The following is a 14095-nucleotide window of genomic DNA, read 5'->3' as shown; positions in this document are numbered from 1 at the left end:
TTCCTATTTAAACAGCCAATCCCTTTTAAACGTAAACAGAATCTCGCTGTTCCAAAACTGCCTACTTCAAAATAGTCCTGTTAATAGTCTTTAAAAAAAGATTACCGAAATACGATTTCGTTCGATAATTTCTTCAAGCATAATCAAATTGGGAACAAATGCTGCTTTCAGGTTCGTTGTTTCGTATCTATAGAAAACTTTAAACGGAAGCTTGACGTGAAAGAGCTCGCCGTTTTAATAAAGCCTTTCCTAATAATGGTTCCAGTCGATATAGACGTTCAGCAAATTGTAGCACCTTTAAGCACCATGTTTCTCTCAATTTCACAGTCTGCAATCGATCACCTATTGTAATCTCTCGTCCATATCCTTGGATGCTGCCAAAATGCATTAGTTTGACAAGAAATAATCGATGTCGTGGCAATAGTACGTTTTACGGGACGATCGCTTTCCTAATTGACTTCAATTGCCGTCGAGCAGCCACCGAAACAGTGGTGTCATTTGCCTTCCTTCCTAATTAGAACCGCAATTACAACGAATGTTGTCATTATACCTTGTTCAACTTAACGTAATTAATAAGTTTTAGAAATAGGACCATATTTAATAAATAAATGCCAACTACTGTCGCCCTACTAGGTAATACCATTCCTATCCAGTTTAACATAATTTATTTTTCTCCTGTAGGCTTATCAGTTAGTGTAAGGGCAAGAAAAGCCTATCTATAAGACATAGCATTGACTATACATTTAAACTATTTGAGTAATTCTTTTTAGGGATTCTTGCTTTAAAGAACTCTGTAATATTAATGACTTATTGTAGAACGATCAATCACTAACCAAAACGTTCGAAGCAAATCCGAAGGGAATGACAATGATAAAAATCAATAATAAAATAGATGTATCGGATAACAAGCTATGCTTCAGATTGCATGAATACTACATCGTTCTAGCTTTCAACAGTCATTCGTCGTTTTTAACCTTGGGTTCTTTCAACAATTTCTTATTATTTCTTGATTTTCCTATATATATATATAATTTTACTTGTGTATAGAAATTTGCTTAACTCTAATATTTGCTTAGTTAAAAATGGACAATTTTCTTCTCCCATGGCTTAAAGCTGGTCTTCGTGCATAATTAATTTACTTATGCGAAAGAGTATGCAGTTCGTGTGCTGAGATTCACTATAACTCGTCGTAATGCACCAATGGCTGAAAAAACGAAACTGAAATTAATTATTAAACAGGTGCGTCCAGCCTGGTTAAATCCAAATGAAACACTTTTCAACAAAATTGTAATAAAAAAATATTTCAATCTTTCATTGTATGGCTGCGTACTTACAAATTAAATAAGGCTTTTATCATGAGAGTCAAGTATTGGCCTACAATGCTTATGTTACTTAACATAGACCAACACAACCTGCCAAGTCGATGATCGACTTCAAACCTCAGCCGATGGCGTATTTACTTCGAAGTCGCTAAATAATTTATGACTACAGTCTTCTAATATCATTAATGGTACCATTTATTCGAATCACAAACCAGTGAGACATTCCTGCTGCCCATCTAGCCAAGGCAATGTTTCAATTATGGGCTCAACCTAACAAAGGGCACAATATAACTTTTCTGCGGGTGTTTTTTTTCTCCCACATGTAGCCTATCAGCAGCTTAATTGACATTTTCTCGAATCTGACTTGTAACCTGCTGATCAAAATATAAATAATAAAATGTGGCCAACGATAGCAAATTATGTGAATCATTTGGCAGGTTTAGTTAAGGCTGTTAGATATCTGTTATAGTGTCGTTGCCTCTCAGGTAAACTTCATCAGTTTCAAGTGTCCCTTTTTAAATTGGAAAGTTATTGCATTCAATTAACGGACCAGCAGCGCTAGAATTACATAATAATTTGCATTAAAAATTTAACATAATAATTTTAACAGCCCTAAGGCTGAATTTCCTTTTCTCATTCAGTTATCAAAGTTAGCATGTCATATTTTTAATTTGTATTTTACTTCTTTAAAGGCATCAAAACACAACGCAGAAAAAACGATTTTTTGTTTAAGCCCTGTTGCGGCTGTTAATTGTTCTGTTAACGGTCCACCACGTTGAGTAGTGATCAAACAATCACGAGACGCAATTTGCCGTACGACAACCACACGCAACAAAACAAAAACTGTAGCTTGCGAGACGTTGCCGTTGAACCTGAAAATGGTGTTAACAATGTTAACATAGATCCAAATATATGGATGCCTCAAGTTGGAACTCGTGGCACATAATGTTTTAGTTTATAATTATATTATTTTATTTTGTGTTTGGTATTGAGCTTAGGTTCATTCGTCTGCAGCTTAGTTTTACTTTTTTAATTGTGGCGTTACAAGTTAAACAAATTCATATGAAATGACTTTCATAAAATATTCCTCTATACGCGTTGCTTTTAACAAAGGTATTTGGTCGCACAATTTTACCTGTTTTATATTTTTTTTATAAATTGTGGGTCGCTTAAAAAACGGCTGTGCGCCACTCTAGTTGTCATGAAAAGATCACGCGGTTCTACTGCGGAGAGTTTGCCCGCGGTTTTTGCGTATTGGTTGTATCGTATGCAAATTACGCGGCCACTTGCCTCTAAATCCTGGTCTAAAACATTTTGTTTACCCATTGGAGCTAAACACCTGCATAATTTTAACGTATTGTTAAACTAGAAATACAAAAAAAGGTTAAAAACTTTTCTATTAGAATATTGGATTTATTTTGATTCCTTTCAGAGAAGGAAAAAGTGTATTTTCCATTTAGGAAGTTTTAAAATTAGGCACGATAAATTTGTTTATTTTTAACGTACGCTACGAAACGAAATATATGTTCATACGTTATGGCGACATTTTCAGAGACTAAGTAGATTCCTCAAAAGCTTAAAAAAAAAGAAATTAAGTCTTCCAAATCCCCACGGCCCTCAGGGTGGTCCACGGTTGACTGCATCGCGGGCCACAATATTTATTGCATATATTTTGCGGGCCACATAAAGTAGGCTACGTGCGTACCAGGAGCGGATGAACGATTTTCGTTTGGTCGGGGCATGAAATGATTAAAGATAACGTCACAAAGTAACATCGAAAGACATATAAGCTCCAGGAACTTGCTTATGTCGTCGAACTAATGCGCAAATAAAATCGAATTTCATGAGACTGGGAAAAATGGTACGCGCGAAGCGCGAAAAATTTGCCTATTTCACAAAAAGTGTAATTAGAAGACTGCATTTTATAAGCGTAGAATGTTCGCGTAAGCGATATGTTGCATACTACACAATCACTAAATTACAAAGACGTTATCATTTAGCGCAAAAAGGTTTTATTAACCAGATCAATTTAGCTAAATTGCATCTTGGAAAGGGTCAGGGCGCTTAGCCTCAAGTCACAGGGAAAACCTGTAAAACAATACTTTCTAGCAGCGCGATATATTTTGTCGTACATTTGCTTTAAAACGCAAATACAACTTATAAGTTCACAAAACAGCCATTTTAGAAAGAAAGTGCCATATAGGACGCACTTCTCTCAAACCGGTCCAACACATCCCAAAAATTAGGTGTTCTTGCCACCCCCTGGATCCCAATTTGGTGAGCGATAGGACACTGGTTTATTCAATGGTATAAAGTTAAACGGAAAAATGTGACCATAACCAAACAATTGCAGTATGCTTACTGTTCATTGGTCACTTAGATTTCTTGAATCACAATTGTTTATCTAATTATATTTAAACAAATGTGCATTTTTAGGATTAAATTTTCATAGCCTGTTTAAAAGAGTGCTAACGGCTAACACGTTCGATAGATTTGCCGAAGGTCGAAATAAAAACCGCAAAAATCGAAAAAGTATTTGCATTTATGTAGCTGTGGAGTAAGACTTTACACGACAAAGAGTTTGGGGATCATGGCCTCGTACATGAAGACGAAGAGAAACCACTGAATACTAGCAGAACATTGCAAATTTTACGTTTCAGGTTTTACGGATTTTGTTTAGTGACAAAGAAACAAGCTATAAAAACAACAGTAAAATGAAATACGATAAATATTCTGAAAAGAGAAGGCTTGGGGTCGAGTACACTAAAAATAACTGTTAAACTACAGCAGTGGTTCTCAATATTTTTTAGTCACTTACCACTTATTGCCGAATTTGATATAATTTACTAATGCCAAACTTAACAAGAGCAATTTCCTTTACAACATTTTCCCCCAATTAACACAAATCGGCAACACACCGCTCACAACAATCAGATAAAAGGCCATATGTCTTCAGGTTCAAGAAATACAGTTACAACAAAACACAAACATCGGGCAGTAATTGCGAACACAACTTACACACGGTAAACCACGCTTCGTGTTATTGCGGTACAACAAGCACCAGCCAACCGCGAAATCTCATCAGGGTTTACAGGCTGTCCGAAGCGGCAGATTTTAATGTAATTGGGTCACGCGTCTTAAGCGAATGCGAAACCAAAATCGAGCGCAAAACGTCGTTTTTCGTCTGTTACATCGCAAATCTACATTATTGTAAACTGTTCCCCTTTTTGTGTAATTTAAATAGTTAAAAACACCGCCTCATGCGGTCACGATGTCGCCTCGTTTTTTGTTGGAAAAGTAGCCGTTTTGTTTGCTGAATTTAAAAATGCTAATGTTTTATTGTTAATGCCTTTACAGAAGTAATTTAAAAGCTTAACTTGAATAACTGTGTAAAGTTACGTTTGCTGTGTTAATTGAAAGTAATTTGAACCCAAGCTGTATTTTGGTAAGTGTTGTGTTGACTGTTGTAGATGAACATGTAAACAATAACTCAGTATACAGTAATTTTAAGAATTGTCATTGTTGTTCATTGCCTCGGCGATTGTTTTCATTGTGCCAACTATAACTGGCCTAAATATCATGTTATAATTACAGTTTGGCTTCGTACCGACACATTTAACTGAAGACCCAGGCACAAACGTTTCGGTGAGATTTGTGCTATTTGTTTTTTTTGGTGTTGTAAAATGTATATATAATGTGCCTATTTCGTTGATTTTAGAAAACCGCTCACTCGCCTACATAATTGCTCGTCCTGCTATTTCAAGCCTAAAGCGTGTCACCAATAATAAAGTTTTGGTTGGATACCTTTTGTGGAGTTTTTCGAGGAGAGAATTGTGTAGGAGAGCGCGTTTTCGAATTGTCAAACCTAAAGTACCCGATTGGGCGTCTGCGTAGGCCTGGACGCGGAAGTAGACGCTACATTCGAAGTTTTCGAAACGTTTTGCACCGAAGATAATAATTAAATTTTCAAGAAGAACAAGCCACTTTGCCCACAATGCCCGGAAGTGAGAGTGGACATTCCTATAAATCTTCTCCTAAGAATAGGAGAACAGTTCAGCTACATAAACATGCTGCACCCTCAATGCAGGAACTTAAGCATGATAAAGGTCTGCTGAAAGACTGGTACAGAACTGCCGAAAATGCAATGATGTATAAAGATGCATCATTGGTAAAATCAGTTACTAAACGAATAGAAGAAGTCTCAGTGCGTCTAATGAATAATTATTCAAAGTTTTTGGACTGGTTACCACCTGGTGAAAAGCATGATGATTTCCAGCAGCAATTAGATGGAGTCATTCATGGCAAAACGGAAATGGAAAATAGAATTAAGCAGTTTGAACAAAAGCTGATAGATAACATTGGACACGACCTCACTTCAAGTTCCTTGACATTTCTAACATCTCCTGTTGCTCAACGAACAATTTCAGCTGTGAAGCATATACCTGTTGCTAGTGAAAGCTCACACTCTTTGAAGTCTACACATCGTTCTGGAAGTGTTGCAAAGACTGTGTCAAGTACCTCATCCAGTACAAAGAGACTTGAAGCTAAAGTTAGACTTGAGAAGGCACGGGTAAGAACATCACATGTTGAAAAGGAACAGAAACTTGAAACTGAAAAGCTGAAACTTGAAGCAGAACTTAAAGCCCAAAGCCAGAAACTTGAAGCTGAAAGTCGAAAACTGGCAGCACGAAGGGAACTTGAAGAAGCAGAAGCCGAAGTTAAAGTGTGGGAGACAGCGTCAAGGCTGTCTGTAGAAGATCATGATGAAGCACATGTTAATACCTGTGATCCTCCTGTTCCGAAATCACCTAATGAAATCGTTTCTGATGATGTTCGTTCTCCATTTGAACTGGTGCTGCCTCAGTCTACCCTTACACACGAGCACAAAAATGATTATGATCCCCCAGCTAAGGAGGAAATTACGCAAAGGGAAAGTAATGCTGTAGTTCGTGGAATTGTGACTGCAGTTGGAGAAGCAATGTACACCCCAAAAAACGATGCTGTAAAGTTTAATGGAGAACCAATGGAATATTGGCAATTTATCAGAAGTTTTGAAACAAGGATAGAGAAGAAGGCACCATCTGACCAGGTGAAATTGAATTATCTGTTGGGACATTGTAAAGGAAAGGCATACTCTCTTATAGAACATTGTAGAGTTTTACCCCCAACTGCTGGATACAATGAAGCTCGATCCATATTATATGATAACTTTGGTAAACCATATATTGTATCGAGGGCGCTTGTTTGCCAACTTACCAGTGGGCCAAACCTTAAACCTGATGATTCAGAAGGCTTGCAGCATTTTGCTACCTCATTGCGAAAATGCCTTTTAATTTTGAAAAGTTTGGGGAATTTTAGTGACCTAAATACTACTGATCGCCTAGTAGAGTTAATACTCAAACTACCCTACAGTTCACAGAATCTGTGGAAGCGACGTGTGGCTACCATCCTCAGGGAGTCTGGTAAAAAAGCAAATTTCCAGCATCTGGTAGAATTTGTTGAAGAAGAATCCGAGGTTACCAATACTGTTTTTGGAAAGCTGTTGGTTCCTTGCAAAAGAGAAGAAAAGAAGCAGACAGAAAGACAAACGAAAATGAGCTCTGTTCACACCGTTGTAACAAAGGTGAACAGAGCGCCAGCCCAGCCAGTTTTTGCTAGGCCAGTACCAAGATGTTTGTTTTGCAGTCAAGCACATTTATTTGTGAATTGTCCATGTTTAAAGGCAAAGACAGTTTCGTGAAAGAGCCAGCTGGCTACGTGAAAAGAATCTGTGCTTTAATTGTTTACAGAGTGGCCACATTGCAAGACTCTGTAAAGAAGCTGTTACCTGTATCGTTCAAGGCTGTGGAAGAAGGCATAATGCACTGCTGCATTTGCCTCCGAAAAGCATTCCTGTCTCAAGAAGTCCTGAAGCGAGAGAGAGGCACCCACCTGAAAATGACGTGCCTTCGACATCCAAAGTGAGTTGTAACAGAGTAAAGGACGGATACAGCGCCTATATGAGTGTTGTCCCTGTCAGGTTTCTCGCCAATGGCAAGGAAGTGGAGTCCTTTGCTTTCCTTGATATTGGTTCAGATTTAACGTTTTGCCACACCAAGCTGATACAGATGCTTGGCTTATCTGGAAAACAAAAACGAGTACAAATGGATACACTTGGCAGAAGACCAAATATACTAGAAGGAATTGGAGTTGATTTACAGGTTGTGTCCATGGATGGAAAGGAAGTCATTGATATAGGAGACGCAATGTCTGTGGACCATATTCCGGTTTGTCCATACACCTATCCTACTGAGGAGCAATTGCAGCATTTACCTCATTTAAAGGGACTGGATATGCCAAGAGTTGATAGCCAGGAAATAATGTTGTTAATTGTCACCGATACGCCATATGCTCACCGAACCTTAGAAATTAGAACTGGAAGAAAGAAGGAGCCATTTGCAGCTCGAACACCTCTAGGTTGGTCTCTGATCGGTCCTTCTCCAGACAAGGACGCATTAAAGCAAACCGAATTCAGACAGTGGAGCTTGATCACCAAATTCAAAGATCGTGGTATCAAGATTTTCAAAAGGAACCTGGAGATCTGGAAATCCCAACTTTCAAGGGGGACAGAGAAGTTTTCAAGTTGATGAAGGAAGAAGTTCAGTATGTCAATGGACACTACCTACTACCTTCCTCTACCATGGAGGCCAGGCATGAAAGTACTAGAGAGCAATTTCATTCTGGCAGAAAGAAGACTGCAGTATTTAAAGAAGCGCCTGCAAAGAGACGAAGCGCTTCGCAAAAACTATGTGGATAAAATGCAAGAGTACATTGCAAAGGGCTTTGCCCGCGAAGTGCCTTCCAATGAGCCTGTCGCTGGACAGGAGTGGTATCTTCCTCACCACCCAGTTTACCATCCACAGAAGCCGGGCAAAGTCAGAATTGTGTTTGACTGCGCTGCGAAGTACAAGGGCCTGTCCTTAAACGATGCCCTCATGCAAGGCCCTGATCTCGTTAATAGTTTGATCAGTGTGTTGACCCGATTCCGTCAAAATCCGATTGCGATTGTCGGTGATGTGGAAGCGATGTTCCACCAAGTTCGAGTCAAGGAGAGCGATGCCAATTCGCTTAGATTCTTATGGTGGCCAGAAGGCAACATGGAAAGAAGACCCACTGTTCACCAAATGTTGGTTCATATTTTCGGAGCCACATCGTCTCCATGCTGTGCCACATTTTGCATGAAGCACACAGCCGACGAATTCGGACACGAGTTCGACAAGCATGTGTCTGACATAGTGAAAAACAATTTTTAAGTAGATGATTGTTTAGCATCTGCTTCCACAGGAAAGGAAGCCATAAGCACCATCTCCCAACTTAGCCAGTTGTTACAAAAAGGTGGGTTCCATCTAACAAAGTGGATTTCAAACAGCCAAGCGGTTTTGGATGCGATACCTGAAACAGAAAGGGCAAAGTCAATGAAGGAAATATTTCCACAGGAGGGATTCAAGAGCGTGTGCTTGGTGTGTTCTGGGATGTTTTTCGAGACACATTTGGATTTCGTACAAAGGAAACTAAAGAGGAAACTACGCTTACCCGAAGGAAAATGCTATCAGTCATCAATTCGCTGTATAATCCACTTGGTTTTGCAGCACCTGTTATTCTTGTCGCCAAGAAAATACAGCAAGAGGTCATTCAGTTGAAACTAGGCTGGGATGATGCAATCCCAACGCCTCTCTTAGTAAAGTGGAAGGAATGGTGTTGCCAACTTCCAGAGCTAAAACGCCTGACATTGCCAAGGTGGTTTACTCCACCCAATTTTGGCAAAGTAATAAACCGTCAAATACATTACTTCTGCGACGCATCTGTGAACGGATATGGTTTTGTTGCTTAGGTCACGCCACCAAAGAGTGAAAGCATTCCAAGGTTGGAACTTGTTGCAGCTGTTCTTGCAATAAAAGCTGACAAGTGGTTAAGAAAAAATTTGAATTTCCCTGAGTGTGAATCTGTTTTTTGGACAGACTCAAACGCTGTTTTATTCAGCATTCGCAATGAACGAAAACGATTTTCAACTTTTGTGGCAAATCGTTTGTCAAAAATTCACCAGCAAACTACTCCATTTCAGTGAAGGCACGTGAGGACTAAGCTAAACCCCACTGACGAAGCATCACGTGGGGTCACCGTGAAGAGGTTGCTAGGATCCAGTACATGGCTAAAAGGTCCAGCATATTTATGGAAAAGTAAGGAGTTTTGGCCATGCAAAAACGTCAATGGCGACTTGTTGCGGCTCTATAAGCCCATTGGAAACCTTTGTTCAACGATATTCGTCTCTGAATCGCCTGAAAAAGACAGTAGCGTGGCTGTTGCGCTACAAACGTTTCCTACGTTTCAAGAAAGAAGGATTTTGGAGCATAATGGTTGGAGGTTGTAGTAAGACGTAATAAGAATATCAAAGCCCATACAGAAGTAGGTATCATTTTGAATGTTTCGAATAACTCTTTATTCATTTTCAACAGATGTTGAACTTCTGTATAAGAAAGAAGGAGTTCCACAAGGAAGACTTACAGTTCAAGAGATTAATGAAGCAGAGTTGGAAATTGTGAAGTTTGTTCAACGCTCCGCCTTTCCAGCTGCATTCAAAGCACTATCAAAGTCAAATTCAAACACTGATCGGCAGACCCGTCGCTGTCTTATGAAGTGCGACCAAACGAAGTGTTTAAATAAACTGAATACCCTACTAATGAATGGTGTCATAAGACTTGGAGGAAGATCGGACAATGCACCTATACCATTTGAGTCCAAGCATCCGATTATTTTGCCTAGCTACCATCACCTTACGAAGCTGATAATAACTCATTATCATAAAGAAGCGGGTTATTACGGAACTGCGCACACTTGGACGTTAATTCGCCAAAGGTTTTGGATTATCAAAGGCGGTGCCGCAGTTCGCCGCACTATGGCCCATTGCATACTATGTCGCAAGCGCAATGCGCCGCGCAGCCGGCAACTGATGGCAGAACTATCCGTGGCTCGTTTGAAGAATAGCGAACCACCGTTCGCACACACCGGAATTGATTATTTTGGCCAGTTTATTGTAAAACGTGGCTGTATTTTCACGTGTATGACTATGCGCGCAGTGCACATTGAAATCGCTGAGGATTTATCAACCGACGCATTTATTAATGCCTTACGAAGATTCATTGCAAGACGAGAAAAGCCAATTGAGATATACAGCGACATGGAACCAATTTCGTTGGCGCTGAACGTGTTTTACGCGAATTACTGGAACCAATAGACCAAAAAAGGCTGGAAACGCACCTTCAGCAACAAGGAATCAAATGGTCGTTCAATCCGCCTGCAGCCAGCCATATGGGCGGAATATGGGAAAGGATGATCCGTTCGATTAAAAATATTTTGAGTGGAATGTTGCATAAAGCACCGAGCATCAGCGAGGACACCCTTCACACGCTGACGATAGAAGTTGAGAATATCCTCAACTCTCGACCACTGACGCCTGTCACGTTTACCCCCAGTAACGTAGAACCGCTGACACAAAATCACATTCTACTGCAAAGGCCCAGTCCTGTTATGTCACCTGGGCAGCTCGATGAAAAGGAACTACAAAGTCCAGTTTCTAGCTGACGAGTTTTGGAGGAGGTGGACGAAAGAGTACCTGCCCACCATCGCTTTGCGACAGAAGTGGCCCGAAAGAAGAAACCTCGAAGAAGGAGATATCGTTCTCATCGTAAACGAATCCTTGCCCCGCCGTGGCTGGGACATGGGTCGTGTGATCCAAACCTATCCGGACAAACATGGAGTTGTCCGACATGTGGATCTTAAAACGCAATCCAGTGTCGTAAAGCGACCGATTGCAAAATTATGCCTCATCGTAGAGGCGCGCACCGGCGCGCATCCGACAACTAGTCGTCGATTACTAGATCGGAGTGTGGTGCACGAAAGAAGGAAGATATGGAAACGAACGCTATGCTGGTTCACGCTTGCCCATATACAGGCGTGACTATCGCGATTGGGAATGTACATACAGAGAGGCTTCGTTCTTTAGACTTTGCGTTGATTTGCTACGTTTTTCGATGTCAATTGAAATGTACTGTCCTGTGTCGTACATTTAGGGGGGAGGATGTTATATCGCAAATCTACATTATTGTAAACTGTTCCCCTTTTTGTGTAATTTAAATAGTTAAAAACACCGCCTCATGCGGTCTCGATGTCGCCTCGTTTTTTGTTGGAAACGTAGCCATTTTGTTTGCTGAATTTAAAAATGCTAATGTTTTATTGTTAATGCCTTTACAGAAGTAATTTAAAAGCTTAACTTGAATAACTGTGTAAAGTTACGTTTGCTGTGTTAATTGAAAGTAATTTGAACCCAAGCTGTATTTTGGTATGTGTTGTGTTGACTGTTGTAGATGAACATGTAAACATTAACTCAGTGTACAGTAATTTTAAGAATTGTCATTGTTGTTCATTGTTACCGCGATTGTTTTCATTGTGCCAACTATAACTGCCCTAAATATCATGTTATAATTACAGTTTGGCTTCGTACCGACCAGGCGCGGATCTAGGATTTCAGTTTGGGGAGGGCCATGAAATTTTTTCAGATATGACGTCACAATTTTTTCAGATATGACGTCACAAAAGTATACCATTGCGTGACGTCATAATTCAGGTAAAAATAACATCGGCTGGCCGAATAAACTAACTCCTGCAAAATAACGAGAAAAACAGACCTTTTGAAAGCACGAAAAAGTAATAAGTTTAGCCTCTACCAGTGTTGTAAACAAGTCATTTTGAAATAACTTAAGTCCCAGTCAAGTCATTCGTAAAATAACTTAAGTACAAGTCAAGTCTTTTTGAATAAATAGCAAGTCAAGTCCCAGTCCAAGTCATCAGTTGCCCAAGTCAAGTCCCAGTCAAGTCATAATTAGAGCAAGTCAACTTCAAGTCCAGCCCTTGTCAAAAAAATAAAACTTTAAATTATGAAAACCGGCAAACTCCTCCGATTATTATGAGCAACTCAAGTAAAAAATAACATAAAAGCAGCATATAACAAGCAAATTTTTTTTTTTCTTTTATGTGCAAAGATTGGGATAAATAACGCAATTTTATAAATAATTGCTTAATTAAAACAATTTATTTTAACCCAAGTCATTTGTCCAAATGACTTAAGTCAAGTCATTTGCCCAAAAGACTTAAGTCAAGTCAAGTCATTTAAAAACAGTGACTTAAGTCAAGTCATTGACTTAAGTAATTACAACACTGGCCTCTACAGTGGGCCGGTTTCCTAGTTTGACCCGGTATGAAATATCGCTGACAGACGCTACCATGTCTATTGTCTACACATCTTGCTTTTTCCCGAAAAGGCGAGAGCAACCGCACATGCCACCGAAAAAGCGACGAGGCCACGTCGCAATAAAACCAGAGCGTTGTCTGCAGCGGTCAGCTGTGGTTCTTTCATGACACTTCTCTCAATTTTTAAGTTACTGTAGTTGGTTTTGGCCAAATAAGGTTGCTGAAATGAGCAAAACTCTATGCAGAGTTAATCCTAACATTGGATAGGTTATTCAAATCCTTACACAAGGGTCGGCAACCTTTGTGTAGTAGTCGCGGGCTAAAACCAAACTCAGAAAGGTCTCTACGGGCCGCACAACATATGTTAAATGAGATTTTGTGTTATTACAACTTTATAACAATTGTGAATCAGGTGGGCGTCGGATTTTTTTGCACTTTAAAAACGTGTTTATAATTACTTTTAAGGAGGCAGTAAAGTCTTGGCGCAAATTGGCTAAAAAAGCGTATACTTGGTTTAAAATTCGAGTCCACACGTCGCCACCCCCCTACTACTATTAAAAAGCGTAGCCTAATAAAACTACTTTGAGAAAACGCGATAAATTTTATAGTTAATCTATTTTAGTGTTTGTTAACCATTTGGGGCAGACCTGGCGAGCGAAGCGAGCGCGATTTTTTGGTATACCGGTATTTCTTTTTTTTTCTTGTTTTTGTTACATTTAAAAAAAAATGGTTAAAAAATATTTGTCGATTATGTTTGAATACGTTTTTCGTTTGTCCGCGACGCACCTGGCAGCTTTCCACGGCGCAACAGTAAAGAAGCGCTGATCTAGTTCAAAAAGAGCATCAAACTTAATGTAACACACTGGATGTATTAAGATCATTAGCGCGAAGCGTGAAAATTTTTTGCATTTACACACTTACAATAGTCAAAAAGTATTTAAAATGGACTCGTGTCTAATTTGTCAGAGGCGGCGGGCCGAATGAAGTATATTGGCAGGCTGGTTCTAATACAGATTTGCATTAACAACAAAAAAGCTTTTAATTGTACTTAGATATAAGTTAGTTATTATATAGTCAAGGTCAGCGTACGGTCACTTAAGCCGTCTCTGCAAATCTGAAAAAACGCCGCTTTGCGCGAGTGCGCGAAACGAATTTTACCATTTTTTTGAAATATTCATTATATTGCGCCATAAGCTCGTACACCACTACAAAGCTTAAAAAGATGTCTTATTTTGGCGAAAATAGGCCATACTACCTAGGGAACCGCGAAAATAAGCTGCCTATTAAGTAAAAAAAATGTACATATTTTTTAGTTTGGGGGGGGCCATGGCCATATCGCCCCCCTAGATCCGCCCCTGGTACCGACACATTTAACTGAAGACCCAGGCACAAACGTTTCGGTGAGATTTGTGCTATTTGTTGTTTGGTGTTGTAAAATGTATATACAATGTGTCTATTTCGTTGATTTTAGAAAACCGCTCACTCGCCTA

At 39.5% G+C, this 14095-nt stretch overlaps 1 protein-coding gene and 1 long non-coding RNA gene across 2 annotated transcripts; both read left to right on the top strand.

Annotated features, from left to right (window-relative positions):
* The first annotated feature begins 4655 nt into the window (after positions 1-4655).
* Positions 4656-5193, top strand: LOC146168082 (uncharacterized). Its single transcript, XR_014494737.1, has 3 exons — positions 4656-4767; positions 4917-4967; positions 5041-5193. It is a non-coding gene; the product is annotated as an uncharacterized LOC146168082 (long non-coding RNA).
* A 2773-nt stretch (positions 5194-7966) lies between these two features.
* On the top strand, positions 7967-10593 carry LOC146168081 (uncharacterized). The gene is made up of 4 exons (XM_083386204.1): positions 7967-8596; positions 8717-8821; positions 9193-9298; positions 9815-10593. The coding sequence occupies exons 1-4, from the start codon at positions 7967-7969 to the stop codon at positions 10591-10593; spliced, it is 1620 nt and encodes a 539-aa protein (XP_083242330.1).
* Positions 10594-14095: the final 3502 nt, after the last annotated feature.

Source organism: Ascidiella aspersa, chromosome 1, assembly GCF_963924565.1.
Source record: "Ascidiella aspersa chromosome 1, kaAscAspe10.2, whole genome shotgun sequence".
NCBI lineage: Eukaryota > Metazoa > Chordata > Ascidiacea > Phlebobranchia > Ascidiidae > Ascidiella > Ascidiella aspersa.
Note: the sequence above shows the minus strand (reverse complement) of the source record. Positions and strands in the feature narration are given on the sequence as shown.